The sequence below is a fragment of the Tribolium castaneum genome, chromosome 2, assembly GCF_031307605.1.
Source record: "Tribolium castaneum strain GA2 chromosome 2, icTriCast1.1, whole genome shotgun sequence".
Classification (NCBI taxonomy): Eukaryota; Metazoa; Arthropoda; class Insecta; order Coleoptera; family Tenebrionidae; genus Tribolium; species Tribolium castaneum.
Window position 1 is genome coordinate 16485643 of NC_087395.1, and position 16226 is coordinate 16501868.

The window sequence follows — 16226 nt, forward strand, 5'->3', positions numbered from 1 at the left end:
ACCACTTACTTCAATGAAGACATTAACATTAGTAGACATAGACAGAAGCCACACGCGACGGCACTGCTGGACCGCGCCAGAAAGACACAGTAGTACTGGTAGACACTAGGTGGTATTACAACAGCACTAAGAACAGCTGCGGTAAAATGCTACTACAGTTAACCCATCACCAACCAGACAGGTGATCAATACTGTTATCAGGCAGGCACACAAACCCTCATGTAAAAACACGAAGTTATGTATTTGTCTTCGTATGGCGGAAGAGTAATTGTGTTGTTAGGGGAGACATTTAATTTCGTAGCGAAAGCGGGTTAGCTTTATCATTTTAAGGGTCCTGTCTGTTTGGCTTGGGCGTGAGTGTAATAAGACCCTGCATAATATTAAAGACATTGGTCGGGTGTTTGGTCTAACTTTGGTTTAATCAACAATAGAAAATAAAGGTACAATTCATCAAATACATGCGCATATAAATAAATGATAATATAAAGTAGACTCAGAACTAAACGAAATAATCACTCAACATTTACATTTATGGCCTAGACGATAGAACTAAACAACAGAGGATGTCTACGCGCGAACGCCACGAAACACAACTTACAAAACCTATCGAACCAAACATGACAGTAATAATAGAAACATAACACTTATTGTTGCCGAACATCCTCGTCATTCGTCAAATACATAATCATTTATCAATTTACAAGCAGCGAGACCGCCGCAGTTAACTAGTAAAAATATCTCACAGTTCGTATAAATAGCAGCTAGACGATATCCTGAGATGGGCACAAGACACTGGCACTGTGCTGGTGGTTGTACTTGTGAATACGAGTACGACTGGCTGTCTCTTTGGCTAGTAGGGCTTGGACGCGTCTTTGGCCCTCTTCAGCTGCACCTTGAGCCGCTTGGTGCCTATCTGGAACCCGTTCATCGCGGCGATGGCCTGCTGGGCCGACGTCGCGTTGTCGAACGACACGAAACCGAAACACTTCGACAAATTCGTTTGTTTGTCTATGAACACCTTCGCAGAGATCACAGGACCGAACGGCAGGAACGTCGACGCCAAGTCCGTATCGGTAAATTCCTGCGGCAGGTGGTAGATAAACAAATTGCAACCGTCCGGACCTGGAACAAACCCCACATACATTTTTGCACACACACAACATCCACCCAACACATCAACAAATCCAACCACAGCTTCAACAGAGCGCCAAACAAAACAACTATACCGAAAAATTTAACCAACTGTTGCAACGTTTTCTTTGTACACCATAAAGTTTTACAACAAATATGGTGACCCGAAAATATTTACGATACACAATAAACTTGCCTGAGTGATTAGCTTGAAGGATCCTTGCGGCTTGGGGTAATCATAATGAAAATTTAATGGTGTACAAAGAAAATGTTTTGTTCTGGGTGATTCACCCTGTACACCGCCACACCAACAGAACCTGGAAATAGTTTCAGAAAGCCCATGTACCGAGTTTATGTGTTAACCATCTCGGAGATGTTAACACTGGCTCGTTTCTCATCCTGTACTCAATTAGATTTACGACAGTCATGTTTATAAAACTACACGCCGTTGTAAAACTTAACAATTTGCAATTAAACCTCATTTACGAGTCGAGGGGTCGAAAAACTGTAACAAAGATGTCGGTTTTTGCAAAATGGAGTTAAATTGACGAAAACATAAAAAGCATAGTTTACTGCATTGTTGATCGAACGCAACATCAAAATGCATATTTATTGTTTACACAATATAGACACAACAAAAGCAGAAAATATTTTCTCGCATGTCAGATAGCGTTACTAAATACTGAATTTTTAAATCAAAAATTATGCATGCAATAGTGTAGTCATGTACAATACATGCATCATGGGGGTTAGTTAATGTTTAAATGTGCTAATAATCCTTACCATGTAGTTGCGCTGAAAATGCGATTTTTTGCAATGTTTTTTCCGCGGCAATTTATATTTCTCCGATATTTACACAGCACGTAATCACTAAAGAGGGTTTATTGTGTTTAACTTCCTAACTTCTTTAACAATATTTGACCAAGTTAAATCCACAGTGCTAAATTTTTAATGGCGTTTTTATAAAGTCGTTAGGCACTTTAGTAACGTATTTATTTACCCTAGTCCATAAGCCAGTTATTTCCACAAATTAAGAATTTCAATTAACCGTTTCTGAAATCGGTTTCATTACTAAAAGTCACCCTAGTGACACCATGAAAAATTCGATTTCGCCGGCCAGCACGTTCACCCGTTAAACGAGATTTCACAAGTTCGAATCCGGGTCGTGACGAGAATTTTTTCGTCAATATTTTCCCCTCGATTTCCTCTTTCGTCATTTTTTAGTCGTAGTATTATTAGAATTGCGACGAAATAAATGATATAAAAATTGGCGACTTTATAATGGAAATTTTCGTTTAAATTTCCGCGACCTTTGTTAGTTTAACTTCATTACATCGGCTCCCAATCGATGGGAGAAATATTAAATGACAAACATACATTAAAGTTAGCACAAAAAGGTACACAAAAAATATTGATTTTTACGTCGAAGTACGGTTATTGGAGTGAAAATCGAAGTGAATATCGCACACGGCAACAAGGAATTCGTCCTTCAGCTAACTTTATCACCGGCTAAGACATCCTTGTTTTAAAAATTATGATAATAGTCGCAATAGAATGCAAAATCAAGTGTGCGCCATTAGCCCGTGACGAAGTTGTGTGGTCAAACGGTCGAAACATAAAATTATCGTAGTTTTAAGCTTTAATGGCGGATTGAAATCGTTTGAGGTCACTGTTTGTGCCTTCATTAAACGTTATTTCCCCTATAATTGTGCTAGTCTTTATTTTCCTTGCTTCATTATTGTTTTTCTAATAGTTATTTAATAATTCAATAATAATCGATACTGTTAAGCAAGTAAGTGCCTTTAACAGTGAGATTATATATTTTTTTTCATTAATCCTTAACAAACGGTCAACAAAAAACACTTTATAGTTAATTTATCAAGAGCTACTTATGGTCAAGATTGTAATTTTTAATTTTTTTAACTTCAATAAAGTACCTTTAAAAAAAATTGGTTCTATTTTAGTAAAATGTTGGCAAACAAACAAAAATATTTTTTTATCCTTTTATTTTAACAAAAATTTAAAATAAAACCTTAACTGATGTTTTTTGAAAACTTCATCGTTTTTTTTTAACTGTTAAAGAAGTTTTTTTAGAAGTGTTTTTGACAGTCCCTGCAATATAACAGCTGATTTACGTAAGTACTAAAACATGACCTAAAGGATATTTCGAAAAGATGCAACTAAACTTCAGGCGGTTGGAAAATTTGTATTGGACAATTTTTGTATTGTAAGGTCACAGTTGAAAATGAACTGTTTTGTTTTTATCAAATTCCTGCAGCAACACCAAAGATTCAAAGAACAAATTTTTCTAATGATAACAAAATATTGTATTTGCAAAAATTACTCCTGGACCAAAAAGGTTGATTTTAGACTAGTGGTTTATATGTAACATTTTCTAACACAATGACTACACCGGTTCCGACAACCTAAGTAAATAGCGATTTCTAATTAAATAAAAATTCTTTGCATGTTACACGCCTGACTGTACATTATCTCCCCTAATTTTTTGGAAATTTTTCACTTACAGACAAAGACAAGAATTTTAAAAAAAATTTTTTGACTTAAGGCAAATTCTGAATTTTATAATAAACTATTCAGATAATTGTTTACGAAATAAGCGAAAACAAAAACGAATCAGATTTTGAATTAAACGCACTTTAACATTTTAACTTTTTTTAAATATTATTTTTATTTATGGACTGCTACTCGTAAATTTAGGTAACAATGTGAACTCTAAATTAGGATAAGATTGTTAAAGATTTTGTTGGGATATCTGAAAGCAGGCATGAGTTTTTGTAAATTTTATGGCAAGACTAAATAAGGGGCTTTAAAAAAAGTCGATCACTGGCAAGTGATTTGTTGGCAAATTATACCGTCTTCTAATAAATCAGGCGTCTGATTTACGTTTCGATAGAAAAAACATATTATTTAACTAATTAAATAATAGTTATTTATTTAATGAGTTTGAGTGTAAATCGGACGCTTTATTTCACGAGTGGATTTTTAAACTACGAGTGAAAACGAGTGGTTTATCATCCACGAGGCGAAATAAATGAACCGATTTACACAAAAACGAGTTGAATACAACATTTTATTCTTCGAAATAGACTCAGCAAGGCTTAAAATTGCTTTAAATTTGTTAAAAATAATCTGACGTTTCGTACTGAGAAATGCCAAACAGTTGTCAAAACTTCCTAACACAGGAGAAAAACCGTAAATTTTGACAGTGTCGAAGAATAAAATTTTTTTAATTATTGTAATACCAGGGTTCGATCCGGTAGTAGGTAGGGAATTCACTGTTAGTGTAAAAATTTTATAGTTAAATTAACAGTTAGTGCCCAAAAACTAACAAAACTGCTACGACTTTATTTATTAATAAAAAAATGAAAAAAAATGACAGTGGTTTTTATCAATATACCTACAGTCAGGTTTGTATTTCAAGAATTTTATTTCATTAGAAGTCGCGATTTTCTTGGTTGCGGACCCGGTTCAGTCACGACCAAAAATAATGTCACCCTAAAACCGCAGCCACCAATCTTTTTGATATCATACGCTTAATGTGTACGTTTGGCTAATTTATAAACCAGCTGGATATTGCGTAAGCTAACTGGACAGTTTGTAGATTGACTCGTTTGTTGAAATTTATGACCTAAAAGTTTTAGTCGGACTTTTGCATAGCGGCTCAGTTGGTATCATTCTTTTTGAACGTGACTGTACTATAATCTCCCAAAAATTAGAAACACTTTTTTATTTTAAACACTCTGTATTTTATCTTTCTAAAGCTCCTCATCGTAGACGAATCACCTACTATTATTATGATAGTAATTATTTAATATTTATTGGAGGGTTTTAACAATAAAAAAATCTCTTATTTATTTATTCGAATGAATTGAAGACAGTCCGATACTGCCAGAACACAAATAAATATCTAAATTATTTTAAATTAATAAAAAGTAATTAAATTATTATAAAAACGGTAACTTATGAAAATAAAATGTTGCATTCCATTTTTTTTTGCTGTATAACTACAAGTGAAAGTAATAAATAAAGTAAAAAATTGAACACCCAAAAGTCTACCAAGTGTGTTTTTCTGCATTAAGTGATTTGGGTGATTAAGAAATTTATAATTGATTTAATTTATATTTATTTATAAATGTGTGCTGTATCATGGAACACTATTCACTTCTGTTTAAAAGAAATACAAAGTTGAAGCAAATCCGGATAAAAATGTATGGACCAGTTAAAATTGTGGTTCCCATTTGTGTTCTGTGTTCAAATGGAAGTAACGGTGCTGAAATAATAAAAGTAACCACCATTTCAGCGACCTGATCAACACTTTTATCCGGTTGTAAATTTTCCAAAATATGTAATTTATCTTAAAAAATTACATAATAAATCTGTGTTAACTACCTGACGAATAAATCTTACCTTCAATTTGCTTTCCTGCTGCCGCGATGGCGGCGGCGTTGAGCGTAGCATTGGTGATAAGCGACCCATAGGTGGACAAGTCCGACGTGGACATGCCCGTCTGAAGTCCGGTGGTCAAAGTTCTTTCAACACCCGCACCTTTGCCTAACAGATTAGCTACACACAAGGGGGCGGCGGTCGGTTGCGACATCGCCGCCAACGTGACCAAGTTTTGCACCCCCAAAGGCGCCAACAGGTTCTCGGCGCCGGTTAAAAGCTGCTGCGGCAGAAGCGCCGAGCCGCCGCTCATCGCCTGCAACAGTTGCAGGGACGTCGCGTCGTTCGACAGGACCGGACTGAACTGTTGCGGAGACGTCTGCAGCTGAGGCGCCGCCAACGCGTTCCAGACATTCGCCTGGATCTGCTGCTGCCGTTTCAGTTCTTTTTCTTTTTGTGTGTCGGCGAATTTGACGACTAGAGGAGCCGAACACCCTTCCATCGTTTGCGACTGATGGAGGGCTTTTATGGCACTAAGAGCTGACTGTTTGCTGGCGAACGTGACGAACGCGCACCCTTTCGAATTCCCGGCCGTATCCCGCAGCACGGTGCACTCCTCGATGGTGCCGTAGCCGCTGAAGAGGGTTCGGACGTCGTTCTCGCACAGCTTCTTGCTGAGCATGCCCACGAACAATTTTCTTTCTGCAATTCAAACAAACACATGGATATATACAAAAATTGATAGGCAATGTATATTTTTTAGAGACATTTTTAACATTTCTAGAGTGAATGTTTGAAGTTCAAAAATAATGTCTACGTCAAAAGCTATACATTCAGACATCAGAGCTATATAATTTTCTTTCCCTACTTTAGTAGTAGTTTCACAAAGAGAACTTTTGTGCAACACCTTTTAGTAAATTTTATTAGTTATATTGGCAGTGCTGGGCTGGGTGTCATCAGTCCTCCTTGTAATTTAGTCTGTTATGTGTCAACAGCGTCAAGTCGTTTATTGAAAAAGCCCGAATAATTAACAAAAATAAGAGGAAATAGTTTTAACAGATTTTGATAAGTTAAACTAAACAAAAACAAACAACAAAAATAGAACGTAGAAAAAATAGCACTCCTTCGTAGTGCTCCAAAACCATTCGTGCCACAATACGTTTATAAAACTCGTATAATAATATACTATTATCAAAAAATTGACATAATTATATTAATGGGGTTCTTTTAAAATTTGCTCCAAAAAATTATTGAATAAGTTTTTAGAAGGCTTCTACAGTTGAAGTTTTCAGTTAATTATAGAATGCACAATTACAATAACTTTGTTTATCTAAAGATAAGAAAGCTATTTTTAAATAAATAATTCATCGGCAGGTTGATATATTATTTCAAACACGATAATATGGAAAAAATATTTGTTGATAAAAAATATGGGAAATACCTGCCAAATCTTTATCAGTTTTATTACAGTAAAATACTTAACTAAACCTAGATAAAACTTTTGAGGTGGAAATTATTTCGCTAATAAAAGGCAATTATGTAGATATGTTAACATTTACTTAGTTGATAAAGATATCAAGACATTGATTTCCTAAAAAGTCCTTGTATGGAGCTGCCAAAGAGATATTAAAGCAATATTTTCTTAAAACTAAAACCATAAACTGTTGAATGGTCTTTACATACAATCTGAAAAACTTGTTTTTATTAGAATGTATAAATTTCCTCCTTTTTCGTTTTATACTCTTCAAATAAGGTAGTTAAAAAATTAAAAAAATACGTCTAAACTAGGCCTAAACACCAGTGTATGTGTAATATGTCTAAAAAATAAACTAAAAGGTAAAAAATTGTCAAATATTAATTTCGAAAATTTAGTGTTTAGGATACAAGCACTTTAGTTGTAGTCAACAAAAAATGGATCAAAATTGTCTACTTTTTCACACTTAGGGTCAGTTTTACCCAGGATAAGTAAATCGTCATTTAAAAAATAATTTTTATTTATTTATTTTTTTAAAGAATTGTTTCACCAAATTTTTCTTTGATATTTTCCAATAAGTTACATGAATATGACAGTACAAAAAGTGGCAAAATTGGCAGTTGTGCATGTTAATTTGTTAAGAAAAATACATAATTAAATTTAGAAATGTAAAACACACTATATTAACATTACCAATATATTAGATGAAAAGAAATTTGCATTTTATGAACTCAAATAATTTTCACTTTATGATTAAAGTAAAAAATGGTTTGAAAAACTTGGAGTAAGTTTAAAAAAATATCAATAAAGTTTCAAAGCAATAGTTGGTTGAATTAAAATGACTGAATAGTAGGATGTATAGTGAAATCTCTCTTAACGGACACCTCCTATAAGCGGACCTCTCCCATAAACGGACACTTTTGTTAGCCCCGCTTTAAGCTAATGTATTTCAAATGGTATTGTTTCTCTTTTAAGCGGACACTCCAATAAACGGCCGCAGACACTGCAATTCGGAACTTTCTAATCAAAATCTCTGTTTTAAGAGGACAACCTTCCATACGCGTATGTGTTATTATCATGACAAAGTGTCAGCGAATTGGGGAAATAACATATGCGGATATATAACGTTATAACCATTTTTTCTACAGCGTCATTAAAAAAAATTAAACAAACGTACCTATGTTAATATTAAAATAAGAAAAATCTAGATTGGTTTAACTAAAACAAATTGAGTGGTCGAACTTTACAAAAAAAATTGAAATCGGAAAACTCAAGAAGCAAATATTGTTAAAAACAAAGATGAATTGGTGAAGAAATGGCATGGAAATGGAAACGTTTGTGAGGAGCGAAGTTTTTTTGAAGAAAAAAAGCGCATAATAAAAATACTGTGCTTTCCGAATCCACTGACGCGATGAAAGTTAAGCAGTTTGCAGAGACATTAAAAAATCAAATTTTTAAGACATCTGAAGAATCTGCAAGTATTGGTGTACAAGATGTAGCAAATTTTGAAGAAAAATGAGTAATTGATATTGTATTGTTATATTGTATCATAGTAATAAATTCTTTTGAGTATGTGTTTATGTATACTTTATTATTTCTCAATAGAGGACATCTCCATTAACCGGACAAAAAGCATGTCACCGTCGCGTCGGTGTCCGCTAATAGGAAATTTAACTGTATTTACAATCAGTACTGTTTATAGTGTCATTAATAATTAATTAATTTCTTTTCATTTCGTTCTTTTTATGTTGTAAAAGTGTTACAAATTTTCGCCTAGTAATACTTCAAAGACTGAAATGAAACATCAAAAATACAATTTTTACGAGTTGATGACCACATTAGCAGTAATCCAATACCACCATCAAATGCTAGACCAAGGTTTTAAAAACAGCGCTTCGTTCGAAGCGGTTGTTAAATGAGAGCAATTTGAAAAATCGCCCCCAAGTCGTCGAATGATTTGTTGCGCGCTCTCGAAAACTGTCAAATCAAATAACCATTTCCATTCGAAACAGCCCCCGAAAAATCAACAATATCTGTAGACGTCGAATTTACAACTTAAAAGCTTTCCTGTCGTAATTAACGTCGAGAAAGCTTGCCGTAGAAAAAATACCAGCGGTTTATTTTTAGCTAATCTTTAAGTCAATAGCGCAACGGCCGGAAAAACGATTGCCATTAAGTTGCCATTTTTCAAGCGACACTTCCAATGACGTCATTTTCAAAACTATTTGGAGCTTTCCTTGACGAACATTACTTACGATAAACCTGCATGCTTCCGCTCTGCTCTCCGCATTGTTTTCTATTTTTACAAGCCATAAGTCGGAGGCGTAAAGCTTTGACGCTTCCTTCAACATTGGTAAAAGACACCTGTACCATGTTTGCGCCAATATTCGGATTTTTTACGGTTTTATTACGAAATAAACCGCACACAAACATGGTCACGCCTAAATCACTTTCCGGAAATTTTCATACAAGGGTTCGACTCTTAATTGCAACGAGAAACGTTTCATCACTTGGACAATCCTCTATTCCTTTTTTAACCGTCCTAGTTAGTTGTTTAGTGAAAGTTATTTATAAGGCAGTGCAAGTTACGAAGTAAACAATTGAAATGTTCACATTTCCGCCACAAAAATCGGATTATTTATTTGCGTTTGTGCCGACCGCCGGGTAATAAAATTATCAAATTTAATCGCCCAGTAACAGGAAGAGAATTCGATACACCCGTAGCATACAAACAGAATTATTTTTTAATTTCCTTTTTCCGAAATAATCAACCATCACGCACAAATAAAACCCCCGAAGGTGTCCTCGTCAAGAAAATTTCAGCCTTATTTCCCCCGGGATTGCAGCACAACATCACCTGTCGCATAAAAAAGGAAATCCACCCGATATGTAATTTGTTGACATTTTTTAATTGAATTCCCGAAACCGACTGCACGTCGAATTTTTCTTCTTATTGTTCGATGCGAGATAATAAACTCGCGTTGTATTTTTAACCACTGGTAAACAGGGATCGCCAAGGCTCGAAAACCAATATTTGAAATTATCCTGGAGAACTAAAACTAATACGGTTAAATCGCAAGTTTTCAACCAAGTCACGTCACTTATCGATTTCCCATCTTACAATTGCATTATGGGACGAGTAAATATCTCGCCGATCAAAAACAAACCGATTATTTCGCCACTAGTGACGACGATTTCAAGCACACACGTGTGAAGAGCTTTTGGAGACGGAAAGTGCGTGACATGTGGCCGTGGCAGGATGTTAATATTTAACAACAGAATTTTAGGATCGGGAAACGACTCGGTGATTTAGCCTTGTGTATAAACAGACCAGCCGAGAAGTTAATTCTTTGATACTTCAAACTAGAGTTCCTTTAATGGGAGATTATATATTTCTATCTTTATTTATTTAATTTTTTTTAGACACTTATGTCAGAGGTTTATGTCGAAAATAATTTCAAGGTTTTAATTTTTGTCAAATGCATAAAATGATATAATTTTAAGTCAAATTTAACCAGGGACGTAGGAAACGTAGGAATTTTGGGATTACTATTTAAAAAAAGAAAATAATTGAATACCTACAAATATTAATGTTCACATTTCTGAAATTTTTCGATATTTATTTTAATATTAAATACATAACTTAAAACATACTTCAATGCTAAAAATGCTTTTCTTTCAGTCACAATTTTTAGTTAAACATCTCGTTCCAAAAATTGGTCATCAAGAACCCTTCATATTTCCCGTCGTCTTTAAAATTTTCCAAAAAATGATAATGCAGGTCTTCTCGTATAAAAAACGTAACAAAATCGTGAATTCCAATAACTTTATAATTTGAAATAGAATCTAAAGTTCACGTAGATTCTAAAAGCGGCTAAGCAGCGACAGGTTCAACTTTCCTAAAAATTAGACCCAATTTTGGGTTCAAGTAGCTACGTATTTTGTAAATGCATAAACAAATTTCCAAAATCTCATAGATTTTGTACATAACATTATTTAGACAATCCACTTTTCTAAAGGCTTGTTTAATAATAAACGTAAAACTTGGCAGGAAAAGTTCAATTTCTCCCTCTTTCATCGATGATTACCATTTCATAAAGTTAAGGGAAAAATGTTTATGATGAAGAGTTTAGACGTAAAATTCTTGTACTTACAAAGAAATCTCTTTTAAAATTTGGAGTTCATATCAAGAAAAACAGTGAATTGACGACGACTGCCAGTCTAAACCATTTTTAAACGCAGTTAATCGACGAAAAATGGAAACATTTTTTAACAAATTTATTCAACTTTTTGCCAAATTTAAAGTGCAACACACTGATTTCTATCCCAATTTGTTGTTTTACACATTCCAACGGACGTATATGAAACAAAATTTCTAAAATTCACATTCAGTGTCCCAACTCTCCCAATATAGGAACTTTAGTTTGCACAAAGGAGAGACGGAAAACACTGAAAATTATAAATAAAAATTTTGAAAAATGTTATATAAAGAAGTTGTATTTTATGAGTTTTATTCCGTGTTAAAATTAACATACGTATTTCTGATATACCCTCTATATTTCTATCTTTTTTTTTATTAAAATTTTTGTTAGTAACTTAAGGTTTATGTCGAAAATAATTTCAAAGTTATCATTTTTGTCAAATGCATAAAATGATATAATTTTACGTTAAATTTAACCAGGGACGTAGGAAACGTAGGAATTTTGGGATTACTATTTAAAAAAAGAACATAATTGAATACCTACAAATATTAATGTTCACATTTCTGAAATTTTTTGATATTTATTTTAATATCAAATACATAACTTAAAACATACTTCAATGCTAAAAATGCTTTTCTTTCAGTCACAATTTTTAGTTAAACATCTCGTCCCAAAAATTGGTCATTAAGAACCCTTCATATTTCCCGTCGTCTTTTTAAATTTCCCAAAAAATGATATTGAAGGTCTTCTCAAGTAAAAAATGTAACAAAATCGTGAATTCCAATAACTTTATAATTTGAAACAGAATCTAAAATTCACGTAGATGCTAAAAGCGGCCAAGCAGTGACAGGTTCAACTTTCCTAAAAATTAGACCCAATTTTGGGTTCAAGTACCTACGTATTTTGTAAATGCCTAGACAAATTCCCAAAATCTCATAGATTTTGTACATAACATTATTTAAACAATCCACTTTTCCAAACGTTTGTTAATAATAAACGTAAAACTTGGCAGGAAAGGTTCAATTTCTCTCTCTTTCATCGATAGTTACCATTTCTTAAAGTTAAGGCAAAAATGTTTATGATGAAGAGTTTAGACGTAAAATTCTTGTACTTACAAAGAAATCTCTTTTAAAATTTGGAGTTCATATCAAGAAAAACAGTGAATTGACGACGACTGCCAGACTAAACCATTTCTAAATGCAGTTAGTCGACGAAAAATAGAAAATTTTTTTGACAAATTTATTTAACTTTTTGCCAAATTTGAAGTGTAACACCAATGATTTCTATTCTAATTTGTTTTTTTACACATTCCAACGGACGTATATGAGACAAAATTTCGAAAAAAAAATACACATTCAGTGTCCCAACTTTCCCAATATAGGAAGGAACTCAATCTACTTCAAACCATTACAAATAAAATAATGACATGTTTTTCACCCGGAGGCGAAACAGGGCCTATTCATTGCGGCAAATTACGTAAAAACGCATCCAGTGTTCGACTTAAATCGCCTCGAACGTCTTCAACACTGCCACAAGAAGTACAAACAGTTAAATGTGTGTCAAACCGGCACCAAGTATTTAACACTTTCATTTTAACGACGTGTTTTATTAACGATTTACTTATCCACGCTGTTTATATTAAACACATTGGCAGTGATAATAAAAAATAAATATTTTCGAGTTTTTAGTGTGGCAGACAGACGTTAAAAGCTGCGCTCATTCATAAATAATATTCCGGGTTTGTTCCACCAAAATAGACCGAGAGTGTATATCGCTAGAGATAATTAAGTCTTAACACCTTGCACTTAGAGATATAATTGGACACTCAAGATCATTATTTAACTATGGAATTGTGGCACGTGAACGCCGATCCGAACCAATGCCAAACGCATTCGCGCCGAAATCGTCTGATCTTTTCCAGGCAGAAACGATTCACCTCGGAGTTATGTCGCAGGAAGATGGAAAACAACGAGCGTTTGTCGAACGGATTGACATACCTTGTTGTTCACGTGGTGTTTGAAATTTTCAAGGACGCAATTACATCACTATATGCATAATAAATAAACGCAGTTCTGCAAAATGATATTTCTATTTGTTAAAAACGCTATAAATGGAAGATTTCCAACGCTTGTGATATTTCCCTTTAAAGCACTGACTTTTGTGATGAAAAAAACTACACCTATTTAGGTACACTTCTGTAATTAATCAGTCGTAATGATATTTTTAGGGTTTAAAAATATCAATGGGATGAACAAACTTTATCAGTGAGCTAAATCAATATCGTAATTAGTTTAGCAGGAAATGGCGAGTGACCCGCACTGTTTGGATGGAATACTGCTACATTATCAACAACTTGAAAGGCCAGAAAAATTAAAAATAAATGATGGTAGTAAAAAATAATAGGAGATGTGAACACAGAATTAAATTCTAGCAATTAAACGGTTTAGTAACTTGGTAATTTTCCAAAAAATTAGCCAAATTGTGAAGGGGCCTCGTTAAAGATACTGACGTGTGTCGCAAAAATGTCACGCTCATTATTAAAGCATCACAAAAAATTTATTCAACAGAAAAACTGTCCATCACTGTTACACTTTTAAGTCGTTTTGTGTACTTTTAAAATTTTCGATTACGATTAGTGGTATTCGGAAATAAAATTAACTAGACGCCCTCTGGTGATGACTTTTGAACTATGTCGAAAACAGTAAAGAAATTTTCGTAATGCCACATTTAACTGACATTTAATGAATTGTTCAACAATTTTGCGTGTATAGTGTTAATTACTTACAATAGAAAGAATTACTTTAAAAGTACGTGGTGGTAAATACTAGCGTTGACTTTGGTTCTGTCGTTTTTCGTGGTATAAAGTGTTTATCGTTGGAACTTGAAAGTGGATAAAAAGTGAAAAATATTTAAATTTTGATTACAAAGTGTTATCAAACAGTTGTCTAATTAAAGATTATAAGTAATGGATCACAGCGAACACAAAGTTTGGCTCAAGAAACCAATAAATTAGTGAAGTGTTATGAATTTTAGGTTTGAATTGAAACTGAAAAAATCATGAAATGCTGCGGTAAATCTACAAAACTACAATAAAGATTAACAACTGCTGATACATTTAAACGTAAATTATGCCAAAAGGTCGGCTTTTCAATGTCTTTGTAATAATTTTCCAATAAAGAAAGTGAACCAAACAGTCATTCGTTATTCGTGTTTTCCTCGTCATCTCTCATTTGTCAACATAAGTTTCTTGCATCAAAGATGCAATAACCATTCCGCATAGGCAATGTAATAATTGTGAAGCCCCAAAATTTGTACAACGTTCAAAATATCCGAATAAACATTTTCCCGTCATTTATGGTTACTGTTTTCAACCTAGCTCAGTGGCGCCCCCAACGGTAATTTTACTTCCGAATAACCGTAGACGTACTATCACGATCAAAAAAATTACACCCGGATAGCAAAAGTCCAAATAAATTTTTTTTAGGTCAAACTGTTCCTCTAGTTTATAAACGTAAATTTGCCGTAAAATTTGGTTTTGGGGGTGTCATTCCTTTTGATCATGACTGTACATCTCCACAGATTTATGCAAATCTCTGTTGCAATATAATTTTTCATTTGAAACGTGGGTGTTCCTTGCGAAAATCCAGCTTCCGTGTTGTTTTTTTCTGTATCTTAGTAAAACGTTTATTCTGCATCATATTAAACTCCTCCGCTTGTTTATTAAACGAACTGGAGATGATGATCCAAGAAAATTCAAGACAGTCGCAAACTCTCTCCAGGCCATTGTCACTTTACTTAAATTTGACGTCTAGTTTTGATTAATCCTTCAATTATAAGTAAATCCTTCCGAGATAAAATTGCTAGAATTGCAAAGTTAAATTTAATTCCAGTTACGCAAACTAAACGGCAAGCTGATGGTGATGGGTTCGTCAAAATAGATAATTTTTATTGTTAAAATCCCTGCGGTTTCAAGTGACCTACGGGATAATAAAAGCAAGACAGTCAGTCCAGCTATTATTTGAATTACCTCTTAGTACGTTGTAGTAATACAACCGAGTGAACCAATTTACTGAAAACCACTATTACGTTTCGTAATTTATTATTATTGCCATTCTCGACGTTACTCGGACTCTTTTCAATAATTGGAAATCATCGCCGATGAATAATAAGCAACTCATTAATGAAAAATCGCTACAATTCACAACATTATTATTATGTTCGTTTTCCATGCTTTGTTCAAGGTTTTATGCACGTAACTATTGATTGTTGAATTATTTACCTCAATTTTTATACCTGAGCAAAGTTTATTGTGAAACGAACAAACAGAAAAATTTAATTAATTGCAATAAGTGTTGACAATTAAGAGACTTGAAGGTCACGATTATTCGCCCCTTTGATTTGTATCGTCTTTTGAATCACGTTTCATGCCAACAAGCGCAATCTGTGCATAAAAGCGCTATCTTGGGGCTAATTGAGGTGTCGGATTTCGTATTTTTCCGGTTCGCGACAACGAATCCGTTGTAATCAGCAGAAGCGATCCGGGGGCGTCCCACCTCCTTTGGGAAGGTTTTGAAAATTTTGGAGAGCGTGTCCGCGGCGGTACCTGGTATGAGATAGGGGCTGGGTACGGGCGCCGGCTGCCAGTACGAGGAGGAGATCGCCGGATAGGCGTTTTTGGAGGAGGCGCGGCTCTTCATCGCACTTGTTGCACTTCCGGACTGTCCGCAACAACATAATATCACATCACAGGTGCGGACAAACCGCTCACGAGCGCACGACTGAACCTCGCGGTGGCACGGCTACGAGGAGGACTCATTTGACTACCTAGAGGACGGGCGAACGCAATCCACACACACGCTCACTGAAAACTGACGAGTTAGCACTGAGCCAGTCAGTCACGCCAAGTCGTTAGGTGACGAATACGAAATACAAATATATTTATTTCCGAAGCGGCGGTGCGCCGGACGTCACTGTGCATACATAACGAGCTTGCAGACGGACCACAATGGGCCGGG

General features: G+C 34.4%; 1 protein-coding gene across 8 annotated transcripts in view; it reads right to left on the reverse strand.

The window, feature by feature from the left end:
- LOC660275 (CUGBP Elav-like family member 1) overlaps positions 1-16226 on the reverse strand; it is a 202027-nt gene that overhangs the window by 656 nt on the left and 185145 nt on the right. For 5 of the 8 annotated variants that reach the window (XM_064355139.1, XM_064355138.1, XM_064355136.1 and 2 more), the window contains 2 exons: positions 5560-6237; positions 394-1122 (listed from right to left, as the gene is read on the reverse strand). In XM_064355139.1, the coding sequence (XP_064211209.1) occupies positions 851-1122; positions 5560-6237 (950 nt within the window). In that variant the 3' untranslated portion in view covers positions 394-850. Of the gene's footprint in view, positions 1-9; positions 1123-5559; positions 6238-16226 lie in introns of those variants that run through there. The other 3 variants (XR_010333224.1, XR_010333223.1, XM_015983283.2) reach the window with 3 other exon arrangements.